Source organism: Helianthus annuus, chromosome 3, assembly GCF_002127325.2.
Source record: "Helianthus annuus cultivar XRQ/B chromosome 3, HanXRQr2.0-SUNRISE, whole genome shotgun sequence".
In the NCBI taxonomy this organism is placed as follows: Eukaryota; Viridiplantae; Streptophyta; class Magnoliopsida; order Asterales; family Asteraceae; genus Helianthus; species Helianthus annuus.
The window spans coordinates 18578380-18597319 of NC_035435.2; the positions used below are offsets into that span (position 1 = coordinate 18578380).

General features: G+C 37.7%; 1 protein-coding gene and 1 long non-coding RNA gene across 3 annotated transcripts; one reads left to right on the top strand and one right to left on the bottom strand.

The window, feature by feature from the left end:
• On the top strand, positions 1-8848 carry LOC110928723. 2 transcript variants are annotated; one of them, XR_004888370.1, is made up of 10 exons: positions 1-247; positions 4444-5344; positions 5421-5701; positions 5781-5892; positions 6718-6812; positions 6900-7022; positions 7097-7217; positions 7304-7411; positions 7475-7785; positions 8668-8848. XR_004888370.1 is itself a non-coding variant. In XM_035987439.1 (9 exons), exons 2-9 carry the CDS (start codon positions 4649-4651, stop codon positions 7508-7510), a joined length of 1572 nt encoding a protein of 523 aa, XP_035843332.1. In that variant the 5' UTR covers positions 1-247; positions 4444-4648; the 3' UTR covers positions 7511-8263. The 2 variants fall into 2 exon arrangements, 1 of the variants encoding a protein (XP_035843332.1); XM_035987439.1 differs by lacking the exon at positions 8668-8848 and having other exon boundaries at positions 7475-8263.
• LOC110928724 lies at positions 1703-2179 on the bottom strand. Its single transcript, XR_002586611.2, has 3 exons — positions 2073-2179; positions 1806-1978; positions 1703-1717 (listed from the first exon to the last, which is right to left on the bottom strand). It is a non-coding gene; the product is annotated as an uncharacterized LOC110928724 (long non-coding RNA).
• Positions 8849-18940: the final 10092 nt, after the last annotated feature.

Here is an 18940-nt window from a genome sequence, read left to right on the forward strand (position 1 = left end):
ACCCTAGCAGCCCACTTAACATTTACCCACCAGCTCTCATTACTTTCCCACCGATGACAACGACTGAAACATTATAAACCCTAATAGAAATTGGTGTTTTCAATAATTTCAGTGTTCGGATCATGTACTCTGCCATACACGACATCGATGAAGAACCAAACGTTAAAGATGGGGAACGGATGCTTCTGCATTGCGTATACGTGTTACAAGTGGAGTAGACTGCTTTCATAATTACCAGAATACACAGGTTAGTTTTATTCTTTAATTGTTATTGTGAATTGTGATATAGATGAGGCGTGTCTCGGCAACAAAAGAAAGCAACACAAATATGCTTAAACGTGAAAAAAAAACAATAAGAAAAAGTTTGCAACACAAATATGTTTAAATGTAAACTAAAAACAATAAGAATTCACTACAAAACAAGTCGTTGGATACAATGGACTTTTAGCTTATTAATACGTAATAGGTTAAAACCTCTTCTATTACATCACTTTAATTAGTAAAATTTGATTTTTTTTTTTTGTTATTTTAAACATGTGCAATCATACAAGAGGAAAATGAGAATCTTAAATTTAGAAAACTAAAAACAAAATAACGGTGAATTATTTTTTTTTTCACAAAAATGGTAAAGTTTAAACAATGAAAAAAATCGTGCGAGGTGGATGGAAATGAAACAGGGAATGCATTTAATCCAGCGACCCTAATTTAGGGGCTGTTTGTTTACCTCTTAATAAGCCTCTTAATGTTTGTTTCACGAGCAGATGTCTGAATGGTTCAGACATGTGCCTCTGAATGGTTAAGATTTATACAAAGTCTGAATGGTTAAGACCTCTAATCTGAATTGTGGTCAGACATTTGACTCTGAACGGTTAGGCATTATACAGGCTCTTAATGGTTCAAACCTCTTACTGGTTCAGCACTTAATGGTTCAGACCTCTTATTGATTCAGCACTTAACTATTCAGAAGTTGCCAAACAACCCCTTAATCATAGGTGTCAATTCCTCACAATTTTGGTTTAAAACAAAAAACTCTAACTAAAACATACAAAGGGCTGGATAGAAAGTTAAACATAAACACAAAATATATGTTTTCTCTCTTCCTGCAGTATCAGAGCTTCAATCCTCACACGCGCTCCACCATTCTTTCCCTTTCGTCTTCTTCTTCCTTCCTTCCCCCTTTATCCCTCTGTATTCATTCCACTTCGAGCTAGGTTTCAAAAAACCCAAAACAACACTTCTGTATCTCGCTTTCTGACTGAAACACATAGGCAGAATGTAATCTAGACTAGGTTATGTTTATTATGTATTTATTATTAGATAAATGGTCACAAAGGCAGAAAACAAAAGTCAACGGCTGTTATTTAGCGCTTATGACAGTTTTCTGGTACCCTAAAAGAAGGGTATAACCACCTTTTTGTACCGTTTCATAGGCTATATATATGCCCAAAATTGTAAAGATACGTTGAACAAGTTCATAATCCAAAAACAGTCTGCTTTGACTTTCGTTGACATCCAAAGTTGACCAATTTAAAAGTAAACAGATCAAATACACACACCTAATATCACTTATATATTCAATATAAGATAAATGTAACTTAAGAAGAAGAAAAATAAATTCACATATATAAAAATAGAACATACCAGTAACACAGTGCTGATTCCCGACATTCCCAATTCATAAAAGAAAGAAATGACTGAAATGCTCCTCAAAGTCGGACTAAAACAAAAAACGCTCATGTTAGAATCAGCTCGAAAGAACAGCAAAAGAGTAACTACCACAATGGTGAATCTTGAAATCCACATACGTGTTTAACACGATAGTTACAGCATATTTCATTGTTTTATAACGTTCTTGTACAACCGTGAGTGCTTTATTCAAATAAGATGAATGTTGATCCAGCTTTGGAGTTGATTTAACCGTTTCAACGAGAAAGAACGCCATATAAACTGGACAGAAGATTAACAAAGCTATTGAAACCTGAATCAGAATTAATTACAATCAGAAAAATTGTAAGAAAACTAAAAACTGTGTATTATTAATTATGCTATAGATAGTATTAATATAACTGTACTTCGAAAATGTACTCTTCTGGAAGAAAACGTGCTAGGAGATTTCCGACGACATGTGATGCAGAAACTAGGCCTGTTATCCGACTAAAAACAGTTGCACGTTTTCTATGATCAACAATATCTGCCTGCAATAATAATAGTAATAAGAAGTTTTTTGATCAAACGGTTTAGGAGCTTGTGTGCATTAAAAAGGCTAGAGTAAAGTACATGGATAGTCCCCGTGGTTAACCAGAATTTTGCATTTGGTCCCTAGCTTTTTAAAAGTACACGGAGGGTCCCTGTGGTTTGCACTTTGTAGCGCATTTAGTCCCCAGCTAACAAATCTAAAGGTTTCAGCAGGTCCAAGTTATGGACTAAATGCGTTACAAAGTGCAAACCACAGGGGCCATCCATGTACTTTTGGCAAAAGTTGGGGATCAAATGTGTTACAAAGTGCAAACCGCAGGGACCATCCGTGTACTTTTGAAAATCTAAGGACCAACTCCAAAATTTTGATCGACCACAGGGACTAGGGACTATTCGTGTACTTTACTCAAAAGGCTATCGGGGACTTTCAAACGGTTTGATGTGTTCCTCTTTAAGTTCTTTTTTATTTCACCCATTTCAAACGGGTATGGGTATGAGATTACCAATACCCGACCCAAACCCGACCCGTTGTCATCCCTTTCCTGTGCGAGGATCATGTGGCCAAACTGTGTCCCGCCCATTCTGCACATTATAAAGTCTTCAGACAAAAATTTACATAGCATAACCTCAAATTTGTTATTCTCAACTCACTGTTTTATAGATTCACATTAATAATAATAGTTAAATCTTTTTATATTAGAACGAACTCTTTATGAGTTCAATTTAACAACAGGGAATGAAAGGTAAAAGAGTATATATAACTGCAAAAAAAAAAAAAAAAAAAAACTCTTCAAAATTAGACCTGGCAAACGGGTCGGGCCGGGTCGGGTTGGGTCATGGGTCAAAATGGGTCAGTTACAAAAAGGGTTGTTTAGGTTCGGGTCGGAACGGGTTCGGGTCAGAATGGGTTTGGGTTGAAAAGGTTCCGGGTCAGAACGGGTTTTGGGTCGGGTTGGGTCGGTTTGGTTAAAAAAATGGTTTTTTTTTTTTTAAAAGAGAGATTGTACATCAAGGGGAAATTTTGTCGGGTTGAAATGGGTCCGGGTGTGTTTTTAAATAGCTCTCTCTCATTCCACCATGATTTGTTCAAGTAAGCTACATACATATACACCACTTTATTATCATTTCACTTGCGGTTTACCTTATCTGTGCCCTAGAGTTAGAACAAAGTGTAGGGAGTTTGAGAATTGTTACTGCATAGATTTAGAATTGAACTGGTTAAACCAAAACGTGGATACCAGTTGCTGTTGTATGCTAAATTTTGTTTTAGATAGTCCCAAAATTTCAACTGTTAAAGAACATAGGGAGTTAGTTTCTGATAGGGGAGTAACGTAGCCAAACCATGAGATTGGCTTGCTACAATCTTGAGTCGAGCCGAGATTAAACGAGTTGGAGCCTAAAAATAAAGGATCGAACTGAAACCCGTCTCGTGCTAAAATCCGTCCCGACTAGAAACTCACCCCGTGCGAAAACTCATGTCGGCCCGAAACCCGTCCCGTGAGGAAACCCGTGCCTACCCGAAATCCGATCCGAACCAACTGCCGAAACCCGTACTGGCCGCCCGAAACTCAATCCGAACCGAACCCGTTTCCGTTTCTTTAAAACACCAACCTACATTGATCCATTTCTTTGAAGTTGTCGACCCGTTTTTACCCGAAAATATATTAGATGGAATTTTAATTGACCCATTGAGGGAAAATATCTTACCCATATAATTTAAAAAACAACCCAAAGTGGTTGTTTTAGTTCAGCCCATCCCGTTCTCATTTTTAATTATTATGCTGTTGTGTACTCACAATCTCTCGATGAATGAGCACGATTAACACTCAGAGAATCTAGAATTAGAATAGAAACTGGTGAGGAGATCTGTGCTAAACTTGAACAACATTGAAGTTGAGGCTTCAACCATTACTGACACAATAAGCTGATGCAAATATCCTTTATGACTAAAAATACCACCCTGCTCCATGAACCATAAGAAACTGTTGTAATCTAAAACATGATGCTCCTTATTGTATCCAGCCACTAACTTTTTCCATTTCCACTTAACCAACCACTTCTTCACTTTTTCATCTTTATACTTGAACATCAATAGCCGATTAGTAAAAAATTCCATCTGAAAGAACAGTTCCGAACTTGTCTTGAAATTCATAGAATGTGCAGATCCAATGTCAATTTTGACAGCACAATAAACTAAATTTGTAACTCCATATAATATTTTGTTTATTCCAAAATCATGTTGTTTAGGAAAACTAAGAAACGATTGAAGGAAGAGGGAAAAAAAGACGAGCTTCCTGACTACGTGAAAGTGGAAGTACCAAAAGATGGCAAGACGAAAAAAACCCGTTACAGGTGTCAGTTGAAAGATTTCATTTCAATTGTGGAAGGTTTAAGTGATTGGAAAGAAGATGTTATAAAGAAAACGCCTTTTGCAAAGCTGTTAGAGTTTAAGATGGAAAGTGAAAGCTTAACTCAAAAAAGGGACATGGTTAAGTCACTTGCTAGAAATTTCAACTATAAGAATTCGACCCTAATTGCACGCAAGGGGAGGGAAACCCAGGACATCGAAATTAAAGCTGATGATTTTTCTAAAATCATGGGTATACAAGATGGAAGTGAAGCTGTATTGGATAAGGAAGCGGACAATTCTTTGGTGGAGGAAGCGGGCGCTGCTGTACCACAACTTTCTGCAGAAGAGGACCCTGTAAATCAGGATCCTGTTATCGCTGAGCTTGAAAGTAAATATTGTAACGTTACGAAGAACGGAGGTTACAAAGGTATCGCCATTAAGAATGTTGTAAACGAACTCAAAAAAACTAATGACGAGGATGTTACTAAACAAACCTTTATGTTAACTGCCATGCATTACATTGTGTGTCCTGCCCTGGGGGGTGTATTGAGTAAATCTTATTTAGATTATGTGAAGGATGCAAACAGTTTGGATAAACAACCGTGGGCAACTATAGCAATGAATGATCTAAAATACGGTGTTAAGAATTTCGTTGATGGGAAAGGGGCGGAAAAAAATATTGGCGGGTGCACTTTGTTCTTACAGTTATTTTGTATGAGTTTGAGAGGGTTCCATGACAGTTTAGACTTTTCTAAGATCGACGAAAAGATGATTGAAGAATTCTACATGACATGGATGGTTAGTGAAAATAATATATATTATATTATTTTTATTAATATTATAAATTTTCAGATCTTTGTAACTGATTTTACAGATTGACAATGGTTCGGAAAACAAGAGAAGGAAACTGTTGGCAGATAAGATTGTCAATGACATGAAAAGTGTAGCTAATCTTATCAAGGCCAAGTCAGATTTATTAGATCTGGACTTACTGTTGAATCTCGATGAGTCTATTCAGGAATCTCAGAAGAAGATATCTGCTGCTGCTGTTGCGAATGATGAGATTGAGGGTGTGGAACACCTTTCTGTTCAAGAACTTGAGACGCTTGAGCCTCAAAAATGGTTGAATGATAACGTTATAAACTTTTACATTAGGTATGTGTGTAGCTGTTTTTTCCTTTACCTTCGGTATGGGTTTAAATCTAATTATGTTTTTTCTTTTACCTTTGGCCAGTGAGCTAAAGATGAAGTTGAAAGATAATTCAGCACATTATCATATCTTCAACACGTTTTTTTACGTGAAGTTGCAGCGATATTTCGCGGAGAAAGATCTTTGCACTGAGAAGGTTAGTCGCAGTTCTTTATAATGATACCCGACCCTAATGGTACGGGTCAAGTTGGTGATCCATAATCCATTTAGATGTTAAATAAAGTGTGCCTTTCATTTTGATATGATGATATCAGTAAGAAGCTTTTTCCATTAATATATTTCACACGTTGATAGAAACTAAAATTCTGAGTAGATAAAAACAGAGAATAACAAGATAGTCGGCCCTATTCGAGAGGGGCTGGTCTCCGATTACAATGATATTTCAAAGTAAATGAAAATAAAACCAAGAGGAAAAGACTAAGACTCTAGGACTATGTATACTAAGAGTGCAGCTTGATGATTGGTTGGATAATTGCTGGACATTTCCCCTTTAGTTTCCACCATTTAAAGAGTTACTTAATTTAAGATTTGACTTGACTTGACTGGTTTGGGTTTCTATCAATACTTCCTGCCCGTAGAAACGACTTGACCTCAAGTCGAGTGGAAGCACTGCACTGAGACGTGCTGATCCCTGCTAGGGCTGCTTGGACCACCAAGTGCTGGAAAGTGGCTTGAATTTTTGTCCTGCACTCCTGCCATTACTTTTCTGATCTTGACTATCTTATGAATCATTTCTTTCAATGGGTGGCTGCACCAAGCAATAAGCCATTCAAAAGTAGGCTGACCCGCTTCATGAACCCAATGATGAGTGAAAATCGATTGAGGCTGAAGGTCAATCCTTTTAACACTTTCATCTCACCGGCAATCCTAAATAGATTCTGAGGTGCTGATCCAACAATTAGCTTATTCGGGTTCGGGTATTTTCATCACCCCTAAATTTATGATTATCATGCTTGAATAGGGAATTGTTGCAAGTCCGTTCGAGAAAGTAAGAAGGTGGTGGGGAAGAGATAATATTTTAAAGAAAAAATATCTTGTTATCCCAATCCATGAATCGTAAGTTTTTTCTAAAATATTTACATTCAACTACAATCTATTTCAAACCAGATATATTATTGATTCAACTTATTTTCTTTTATCCAGTTCTCATTGGAGTGTGCTCATTATTTGTACGCCTAATGATACCGTTAATTCAACACTTCTCCTTCACATGGATTCGTATCCTGGTTTGCATAATTCAGATAAGATTTTTAGATTTTTTCAAAGGTGAGACAAAAATAAGCCAAATGATTATTATATCGTGTTGAAAAACTGTAACCAATTTAAATCTTTGTTTTTAGGTTTTTGGAGGAAGAATCGAAGTATGCAGTTGGTGAAGTTGAAGCTGGTTGTTCAAACGCAGAAGTTGAAGCTGGTTGTTCAAACGCAGACTTCGGTAACGTTGAAGTATTTAGCATCGAGGTCTAAAACCTAATACACAATTTAATTCTTTTTTTTTAGTTTTTGAAATGGAAAATTAGGATTTATGTGATTGATTTTTCTGCCAGGTTCCACATCAGCCAAATTTGTTTGATTGTGGTGTCTACGCTCTTTTATTTGTTCAGAAGTTCATTGAACATGCCCCAGAAGGAGTGGAAAACAAATATCAAAATGTGGTACGTGTTGATTGTTTATTGAGCACTCATTAAACAGCCCCTAACAATTTTTCAAAATTTCAGGATTGGGAAGACGTGCTTTGGAATAAAAGAAGTTAATGATTTGAGAATTAATTTGAAAGAATCAATCAGAAAAGTAATAGCTCAACAGAAACCAAAAGAAACACGAAAGAAGAGGAAAGCAGTAGAAATTCAACATAAACAACCGGAAGCAGTAGAAAGTCAACAACAAGTTTCAAAACCAGAACGAAAGAAGAGGCGTACAGAATTGGAAATTCTTTGTGGCCAACCAGTAGATAAGAGCAAGATTATCCAGAGTGGGGCTGTCGAGCGGACATTAAGAAGTAAAAAAGCTGTCAGGAAGGGACTAAGAAGTAAGAACTAAATTAAAAAATGATATTTCGCCAACTTTAGACATATTTAAAACGTATGTGAATTGTATTATAGAGTGCTCCTTCATTCAAAATGGAGGATGGTGAAAAGTCTTTATTATAGAGTCTGTCACTGACTCACTGTTACTCTGTCAACGCCAGTGTTTTGAAACCCGGGCCGGACCGGGAACCGTTACCACCGGCGGTCCGGTTTACCCCCTCAAAACGGTTCTCAAAATATCCGGCCGGTTCTCAAAATAATGGTATCTTGTTTATTGGTTAACCAGATTAACCTTAATTGAAGAGTTAATCGAGTTAACCATAATAGACCATTGGTTTTGGTGACTGGAATATGCAAAGTTGAGTTGTCTCACATTGATTTTTTAACAAACGGAGTGGTATTAAGTGGCTATAAAAAACATCCACACAAGCAAAACTAGTCACTTTGATGACCGTTTTGACACATATAGCTCTTTTGTCATATTTAGCCTTCTAAATTGGGGTTCTAATTGTCTTTTTTAGTTAAAGAAAAAATATTGACTTTTTAGTTATCTCACATTGATTCTTTTAACATATGGAGTGCGATTAAGTGGCTATAAAAAAAACCACACAAGTTAAACTAGCCACTTTGAAGACCCTTTTGACACAACTAGACAAAACGATGTTAATTGCAAAATACTTGTACCATTTAGAAGAAAGGGATATTAATGGTTGAAATTTGCGTTTTGGGTGGGCTAGACTACATACATACATACATACAAAGGAGGCTCCAATATGGCGTTTTGCATAGAAAATAAATTAAGAAATGATATTTCGCCAACTTTGGACATATTTAAAACGTATGTGACTTGTATTAATAAATCTGTTCTTTATGGGTTTGTGTAGTATGTTGTGAGGTCTTTCCAACGCACAAGACCGTGTCCAAAATGGAGGTTGGATGAATGAGATACGGAGGCTCCAATTTGGCGTCTTGCATAGAAAATAAATAAAAAAACGATATTTCGCCAACTTTGGACATATTTAAAACGTATGTGACTTGTATTAATAAATCTGTTCTTTATGTGTTTGTGTAGTATGTTGTGAGGTCTTTCCAACGCAACAGACCGTGTCCAAAACGGAGGTTGGATAAATGAGATACAGAGGGTCCAATTTGGCTTCTTGCACATAAAATAAATTAAAAAACGAGTTTTCGCCATAAGATAAGAGATTGACTTTCCACTTAGCAAGACGGCTCTTGAAGAGCAAAATTTATATGAACAGATTTTTTTAAACATGAAGAGCAAATTCAATCATACACCTAATCATAAAGTTCAATTTTATAAATAGGGATCAAAACACAGGCAATCAAAGAGCCAACTTTATAATAGCATAACCGTTACTATGTATATTTTTACCATGTTTGTGTAGCATGAACCGAGAATGTACGGACATTATAAACCAGCATTCATGTCAACTTGTAGCAGCTGGTGATGCTTCGAACGACCAACAAAAAGCCCGAAAATGAAAACATCCGCTGGTAGAAAAAGCCCAAACCGGTCTTCAACAGGTTGAGGACGACTCGCAGAAGACCTACGCGAACCGCGACCACGATTCGAGAACACGGATGCGCGCCGAGTAGAGTATTAGATTGCATTAGTTGATGTCATTAGTTGGTGTAGTCAAACCATTAGTTGATGTCATAATATTAGATTGCATTAGTTGATGTCATTAGTTGGTGTAGTCAAACCATTAGTTGATGTCATCAACTAATGCAATCTAATATAGAGACTTCAACCACATGGACTGACTCTGATGAACTCCGGACATCATATCAGGTGCAACCAGATTAATGGATACAGCACTGGGCAACACATTACCGACCATATCAGCAAGACGGCGCCTCTTTGGTTGTCGAGCATTATACGACATCGAGAAACAACAAAAACCAAACAAACAACTACAACGACAAAAGCTTGAATTTATGGGTACTATATTGTAAATGATGTAATTATATAATAAGAGGGAATTTAATGGCAAACAAGAAGAAATCTGTAGAGAATTCTGTAGAGGGGATTCTATAGAGGATCCTGTAGAGGATTACACCATGTGGTTTGAGCTGTGGAGGATTCCGTAGAGGAAATCTGTAGAAGATCCTGTAGAGGATTCTAAAAAAAAGAAGGGTATAGTTAATTTTGGTGGGAAACTTGCTTGGGAATAACTGCTTTGTGCAGATTTGCCGAATGGTCCCTGGCAGGGGCTAAACAGCAATTAACTGCACTTAAACCGAATTCAGAACATCCAGATTTCTCATGTAAGTAATCCGGACTCCTATAGACACTTCAAACCATCATACAACCCTTAGAACACAATTACATGATTTGGATCATGGTTTGTGTCTGCTAGACCTCCATGGCTCATACTAACCCTTAGTATGTGCTAGACCTCCATGGCGCATACTAAGCCTTAGTATGTGCTAGCCCCTCCATAACGCATACTAACCCTTAGTATGTGCGTCCTAAACTTAAATCAAAACCAATTTACTATTTTTGATATACATTTCCATACACAAATCTTTAAGTCACAAACCAATTTAAAACACTTTATAATTATTATTCTAAGTGTATTGGATCATTACATGATCCATTTTGACCATTCTTTGAAGAAATCTCCAAAAATCCCATTTTTACCCTCTTTATTAAAGATGGAATTCGTGATTCCATTCCACTCTTTAAGATTATCATATATATATAAACAGGTTATTTCTTGACCATACACAAGAAATTCCAATTCTGGTTAAATTAGACTTCTACTAAAAGTCATTTTGTCCCTCTGTTAGGCTAAATGATTACACCAATTTAAATAGCTTCATTTGCATGTTTCTTTGGCATTTCTAACTCCTTACTACTTGTACTTCATGAATGCATGTTTCATTTGGTGACATGTTATGGTGACATGTTATAACATCATGTATTGTATGATATGATTTTATGGTATGCCTTGTAGTATGGATACTAATGAATAGAACTCATAAACCAAACTTATGGTTTTTTTTATCACTATCATGAAAGGGAATAATATGTTTAGATAAGATACCTGGAGTGTCATACTACCTAAATCTCATTATCAGTTTGTAGAAGGTCATAAGATATAAGATTGATAAAATTATCTGACTCATATATACGATTACTTCTCAATTGATGTTATGTGAAGAGAAGAATATTTATGTTGAAAAACCGGATAAAAATTTCCATTTATCACACATGAGATATGCTCTTAAAGTAGCAATATCATTAAGAGAGTATGAAAATATTGAAATGATTTTATATTGAGTGAATTTCAAATTTTGTCATTTATCTTTATAGTGAATTTCAGGCGTTGTCTTTTATCTTTCAAATTGACGAGTCTTGTACTAAATGTTTTAAAATCTTGCACGTTATGCCCTTTAGCCCTAACACACTTAGATTTTTCTGTTAAATCTGGTCATGTGACTTGCACATGAGGGTATTATTGTCAATTCACTTTTCAGAGACTAGTTGTGTAAATAAATTAAATACCTAACCATTAAAAAAATTAAAAATAAAAAAGTAGATATATCTCTCACATCTCTCTCTCCCATTTACCATCACCATCACCATCACCATCCACCACCTCACATCACCTGCTGCCATCACCACCACCGCACACCACCTATCTCTCATCAGCAGACAAACAAACTGGAAGACAACATTCAATATACACCAATGACTGAAACTTACCTGCATAAGGGATGAAATACAACCAAAAGGCTGGATGAAAACTCCACCTACATAACAAATTAAGAAACGCACAAATCAACATAGACCCAATAGAAAATTCTAGGTTACTATTACTGATTTCAATTCCTATATGCAATTCAACACTAAAGTGAAGATCTACCCCCGCCAATTCCGACGCTATTAAACATCAATTTCAAAACCCCTGATTCCCCAAAAACACCAGCCGATCAAAACCCCCATTTTTTTAACAGCCTACAACTGACACGTGGTCTAAATGTCCTGTAGGTGCGGGTCACAATTCTGAGAACTGAGTAAACAACAATCAAAACAATTACCTGCCCGTGTGCGGTGGATGGCGGTGGTTGTGATGGCAGCAGGTGATGTGAGGTGGATGGTGGTTGTGATGGTAGATGGTTGATGTTGTTGGTAAATGGGAGAGAGAGAGAGAGAGAGGTGAGAGATATATTTAAGTTTTTATTTTTAATTTTTTAATGGTTAGGTATTTAATTTATTTACATAACTAGTCCCTGAAAAGTGAAATGACAATAATACCCTCACGTGCAAGTCACATGACCATATTTAACAGAAAAATCTAACTGAGTTAGAGCTAAAGGGCATACCATGCAAGATTTTAAAACATCAAGTACACGACTCATCAATTTGAAAGATAAAGGACACCGCCTGAAATTCACTATAAAGATAAGGGAAAAGATTTGAAATTTACTCTTTTATATTCGTGTGACCAAGTAAATAATGGAAAGCTATGAAGCTTGTTCAGTTATTCCATTCCCCTAAAGTGCATTTGATTATATAATGATCATTAAAATGTTGTGATCATGGACATAATTGAGAAATTTGTAATGATGATTATTTTAATAACGAGATGGACCACCAAAAGTGGCAAACTAAGAATAATGAGATGGACCACAAAAGAGGCAAACTAAGGAGTGATTGCATAACGTGATGGTTGAACTTTGAAGTTATAATATATTCTATCGTATCATACGTTTTGTATTACATACAAGCAAGTAATACACATACAATCATAAACCAGAAGTTTATGGATCATAATTATTTAATTAGTTCGCATGACCAGTTAGACCACACTGAGTCAATGATGATGTGAAACATAATGAAGAACTAGAAGATTCTTCAAGCTGATAATTAGCATGTAATGTTTGCTCTCAAGGGAAATTTTATATTTGCCAAATAAAGGAGGGTGTGTATCCCTAAATATTCTGTAAGTGATTAAAGGATATGCATATCCCAACATGATACCATTTAGTGTTTTAAATCAATGCATCGTCTAAATGGTTATCAAATCCACAACCTAAAATTTGTGTGATTGTTGCTTAGTTAATGTGATAGGAAGCGTATTAATCCAGAATGGTATATTTATTTTGGTAATAATGGTGAATTCAATTCCCAAGTTATTAATGATTATTGGAATAAATGTTGAACTTCATATAGCTTATGTTTATACAAGAATTGCTTGGTTGAGACGATCGCTAAATGCTCATAATTGATTGTAAAGCCAATGATCATAAGAGCAACAGTTGATATTTTTATTTGGGTACATGTGATTTTACATGTACAACATTAATTCACATCAAGCCAATATGTATGATATTTCCCCTGTTATAGTTGGTTTTTGGTAATCAAATACGTTCCTTCTAAGATTTTGGTTGTGCGATATATGTAATATTGATCCACCACTAGCACAATGTTGGGACTTCTAAAAGGGTTGAGAATATATGGTGGGTAAAAAATAATTGTCTATGATTAAATACTTAAAGCCATTGGTGAGAGATTTGCTTACGACTCATTGCTTTTCACTTTAGTGAATGAATGTTCCCAATATTAGGGGGAGATAACAAGCAGTTGGAAAGTGAAAATTGGAATGAATTATCATGTCATCTTGATAATTCATTTACCAATATTAAAGAACAAATTACCAGACAAGTTTACTGACCTAAATAGAGTGACTAAGTAAGTCACATAATAAACTGCTTATGCTCCAGTCATATTTGTGTCCCAAGAGGACAACAACATATTTTGTAATGAGTCTATTGCACTCCTAAATCGTGGTAGACTAGTTGATTCCAATAATAAAATTCCTCAAAAAGTGGAGCAAGTAATTAAGATGGTCAAGTCAAGGTTATAGTAATAAGATCTCCTGAAGAGACAGTAGATGTGACAACCTTGCAGTTCCTGTAAGGGCCTGGATAAATAGGTGGCACCACAACAGGTGCGACCAGCCGCCGACGAGTCCAGAGCTGTTGAAAACGGACATGTGGTCATCAGGATCTGACAACCCACTATACTTGCCCACACTGGGCGGAAGTTTGGCCCTCGCAAGTGGGGCCAAGGCAATCTCCTTGACAAATTTGGAGTTGCCAGCTGCTGACTTCGGTCTGTGGACCGGCCGGTGATCATGCTTTGCAGCGCGATCATATGTTGCACGATGTTGCACCGGGGTGTAGTAGTCTTGATCCCCAAACTGGTTATAAGCCGTCTGGGAATCCCTGCAGTATGTATAGTCGTCAGGTTCGGTCCTGTCGTATGTACCGTCATTGGGATGCGGCCCAAGACGGCTTAACACTGCGATGAGTAACTGTTCTCGCCTATGTTCTCTTGGTAGGCCAAGGTGCTGATTCGCGTAGGTTCTGGCCCGGGATCCGTAAGTGGAATCCCCTTCTTGTAGCGTATGGACACTCACGTAAGAGTCTCCATGCGGCCCGCGCCTATCCCTAGACGCAGGATGTGTTGGTGGTAGCGCCTCGTATTGAAGAATATGCGGTACTGGTGTAAATGGGGCCGGTGTAGGCCCTCCGTGTAACGCCCTGCGTTTTCATACTTTCTATATTTAGAAACCATCGCTTGTAATCCTATTTTTTGGAAACTCCGTATTCTTGTAAATCGTTCTTTCGTTGTAATCGATGTAAAATCCGAGACTTGAATCATAATGAAATTCGTGCTTTCATTACATTTATGTCATATACGCCTTATACATGTTCATATGTTCAAAAATATCATTCATACGACACTTTATTCATACTTTGTGCTAAATGTGTTAAACTTGCAAACTTGTAATCTACATGCTACATTTACACAATTTCGACACCTAATCTCGACAAAAATACTTGTTTATGCTTATTTTATAATGTTTTTATGATTCATTTACACATCATACCCTTAAACATGTTTCTTGGACTTAAAACACCCTAAAACATACTTGAAACATGCAAATATGGAAGTATGAGGGCCTTTCTTGCCAAAAATCAAACTTGGACCACCCTGGAGGAGAGTCACGGGCTGCAACCCACTTAGGCCCAGCCTTACGCGGGCCGCGAGCCAGCCCAGCTCGCTGAAAACGTGACCAGCTTTGATTTTGGGCTCGATTTTGGTGTTTATTAGAGTTTAAACTTGTGTTTAGGGTCTTAAATGCTCACCAAACCCTATACCAACCCTTCCCTATAAAACCCAAGTGTATTCCAAGCATTTTACACTTTGCAACTCATCCAAAACTCTCTCAAATCAGGCTATAATCTGCTCAGAATCAGAAACATAATCAGAATCATCACAAGTTCTTCAAGTGAGCATATCTCACTCATTTCTTAGTCTTTTTCATCCATTCTTCTTCTTAATCACTTGGATCGACCTAAGGAATATTTCCACAGGTTTTCCATGGAAAACAAAGGTCTAGGATGTCTCCAAGAAGGCTCTAAAGTGGACTGAAGTTTCTGTTTTGATTTAAACTTAGTTAAACTTGAGTTATCTCATCTCCAACTTATGTCCTAATGCTCATAATCAATTGAATGGTTAGTTGGGCTTAAAAACAAGGTTGAGACATGTAAAATCAGGGGTGTAAACCTCATAAACTTTCTGTTTTGTTTAGGGTTTTACCCACAAGTAGTGTTCAAGCTTGAAGCTTGATGTTTGTGTGATTATAGGACAAGCTTGGGCTATCCCACTAAAAATCCACACATTACTTGATGATTTATTAGATTAGTTGTAATTATTTTCATTCTTATTGTATGTTCATGACCCTCCTTGAATGTTCATAACATCAAGTGTAGTGGTGAACACCAAGAGGTACCTAAATGGAAGACTTGTTCTTCCTACCTCCTACATGACTTCTATGATAAACAAAGAGCTACCTAAATGGGGGATTCATCCTCCTACCTCATGCTTGACCTATATGACAATATGAACATTATATAATACTTATATGTTGTCCAAATAATCGAACCTTTGATGATGAATTTGTGTTCATTTGTCAAAGTATTAGATTACATCATCTAAGACTTAATAACTTGTTATGATTCTAATGGATAATTTACCCATGAAAGCATTCTAACCCTTGGGGTTTCATAGTGTTAAACAAGTATTATATGACTAGATGATTACTTTTGCATATGTACTTTTCATATTCCTTTTTAAATTCTGAATCTCGACTCTAAACATACCTTGAACTTTAACCCTTATATATTCGTCCTCCCAATCTCATACACTCGTCAACACTTGGATAATCGGAAGACTTAACAATTTTGTGAGTATACTTGACCCATTTTACCGTTTTCACACTTTTGGGTGTAACATGTTTTTATATACAAAACACACTTAGTATACATATTCTTATGCAAATACATAAACAAACAATCCAATACATGCTTACTATTTGTTATGCTTGATTCGTGTTTTCTGGGTGATTCTTATGTGATGAACTTGTCATTAGCTTCGTACGAGCCTCCACTTAACATGTATAGCGCTATAGGAGTAACGCACCACCTGTGAACGAGAGGTCTTGTTAGGTTTATTCATTCATACTTGCTTAAACAGAAGGTTGACTTGTAAATCGCATGCCAGTTTATACGTTAATCTTGATAACTAGGTGAAGAAACACTAGATAAATGGTCGGAACCGAGATATTTAGGGGGTTTGAATCCGCATAAAAGGGTTAGCTCTCACTCGATTGATTCAGTTGTGATCGATCTTCTTCTCCGGTGAATCTGCAAAAAAGAACACCGTTAGCCTCGTCAAGGGGAGAAGAGGGTTCTCTCCTTGACCCGACTCCGGCGTGAGAATAAGTATTGGTAATTGGAGAAGAAGAAGTATTAGAGAAGTGGGTGTAATCTGCCTTCATACCTGAACAGTTCTCGTATTTATAACCGGGAGTTTGGGAGGGAAAACCTGTTATTGAAAAGATGAAGGAAGATGCTAACGCCGTGACGGTTACATTTCCTTCTGTTAAGTTCTTTGGTCAGATGTTGAATTACCTCGATCCGATGTGAATGCACACGGATCGTGGTTTGATCTATGGCTAGGGAATTGCCACGTGGAAAGCGATTAAGTGGAGATTACTCTCCAATTGCATGCCTTTGTTGTGATTTCGAAAGCGTTTGTGATGATGACACGTGTCCAGACGGTTATAACCGTCTGGGTGGTGCACGATCATATTCTTTCTAGAAGATTACTGTTGTAATCTAGTGTGGCACCTTACTGTGTGGAGACCACTGAATAAACCCTAAGTCTAAAATATCCAGGTCTGGATATTTAGGCGGACAGATTGCTTCCAGGATTTTGATCCTTTGCGCAAGGATTTATGTTTTCCTTTGGGCGCGCGACTGTAGATTGCTGACTGTTTTCTTTCTTTTGTAAAACCAGTGCGCGGCCGCGCAAGGTTAGAAAGGTCAAAAGGCTAGTCTGTGGTATGGTCTCAAATGTTTATTATGAAGTTTTTGGAACCTTACCCCTTCACTAGGTTTGCCATGTGGATTGTTCCTTATAATTTTTATACTTATATACTACGCACCAAACTTGTATACTCGCCAATATTTTTTGTATTGAACTACGCTTTTAAAACATGTTGCAGGTTTAACGATGATGTTGGTGATGCATGGAATCTAGTAGGATGCTTAGATACACACTTTAAATTTTGTACTCTTATCGTATCGTATTTCATTATTCATGTTGTTATATTTGTTTCCAGTCCTTGTAATTGACTCTTTAGAAATGGAATGAAATTTATTATTTAAATACTTGTCACAAATATTAGTGTTATGATGTCTCGAGCAATCTATTTCGTCTCACTCCGATGTGTCCTCCGTCAGTTGGGGTGTGACACTCCGGGTAGTTGCGCGCTCGCGTGGGCCTGTGCATAGGCTGCGTTTAAGAGAGCCTGCTGTTGCACATACCAGGAGTGGAGATTGACTCCTTGTGGTAAAATTGGTGCAACTTGGGAAATTTCCGGCATATTCGCCGAGGGATTACCCACGTGTGCGGATGTGCCTATGTGGCCTGTTGGTTGGCTAGGGGAAGTATTCCCTGTTTGCCCTGCACTTGGTGGGATGAAGGGTTCCCCCGTGATAGGAATCTGATGATCGGACATGATCTTGGAAAGGAAGAGAGAAATGTGCTAAGAGGAGTAGCGGTGGGAGCCAATTATGAAACAGTGGTTAACCACGGGGTAAGTCCACTAGTCTCGTCGAGTAGGGTTAATCCCTTCTTTCCTAGATCAATGGTTGTGTCATCCTCTAAATTGTCTCATGCACAGGGAAACACACTGTGACTCGTAACAAGGAGGATGGGGTGGAGGTTGCTCCTTGTTACCACACTCCGGCGTGAGAATAAGTATTTGCTTGTGAGCAAAGTAAGTATTTAAGTAGTATGTGTGAGAGAGCAAATTAGCGTTACCTAAAACCTGGTCCGGGATGGGTATTTATAGCCGAATAGTGAAGGAGAAGGGCCCGAAGGGCCGCTGGATGGGCATAGGGCCTAACTGACAACACGTAGCCTTTTGTAGGTGTGTCAGGAGCCAGGTCACGGGAGCGTTGGACGCATCCGGAGGTGATGCCACGTCCTGCTGGCGTTGTCAGTCTGTCTACCAGCTTTTCATGCATGTGGGCTGGGCAGCTGCGCATTGGGTGGTCAGCTGACCGCTGCTTTCAGTGCCCGGTCAGACCACTTGTTGGTTTAATCACTGAAGTCAAAGTGTCAGTTCCACTTGTTTCGACAATAGGATGCGGTTCTGGACCGCATCGCTATGTGTGGTAACCTTAGTGATTACCGCATGCCTTGTGTTGACGAAAACAACCATTTTCATACACAAGGTGAGTCTTTTAATCTTTCTTTCTCCGAGTGGGAAAGAAAACCGGGTTCGCGCGTGCCCGCACGAATGTAGGTGAATCCTTGTCGGTAGGGGTAATGATTCGGGTGATGGTCACTCGCGCCCGAGCTTGGTGCGAGATTTGGCGCCATACCCCTTCAGGCTGGTTCCACAAGTTTTCCTCTATTATATATAGTCTTTTGTACCTCTTGTAATATATATGTAACACCTCGAAAATTCACGTCCTATAATGTATTGACACGTGTCATAAGCTTGAACGTGTGAAAGAATGTTCTTGAGGGACTAAAGTTGACAA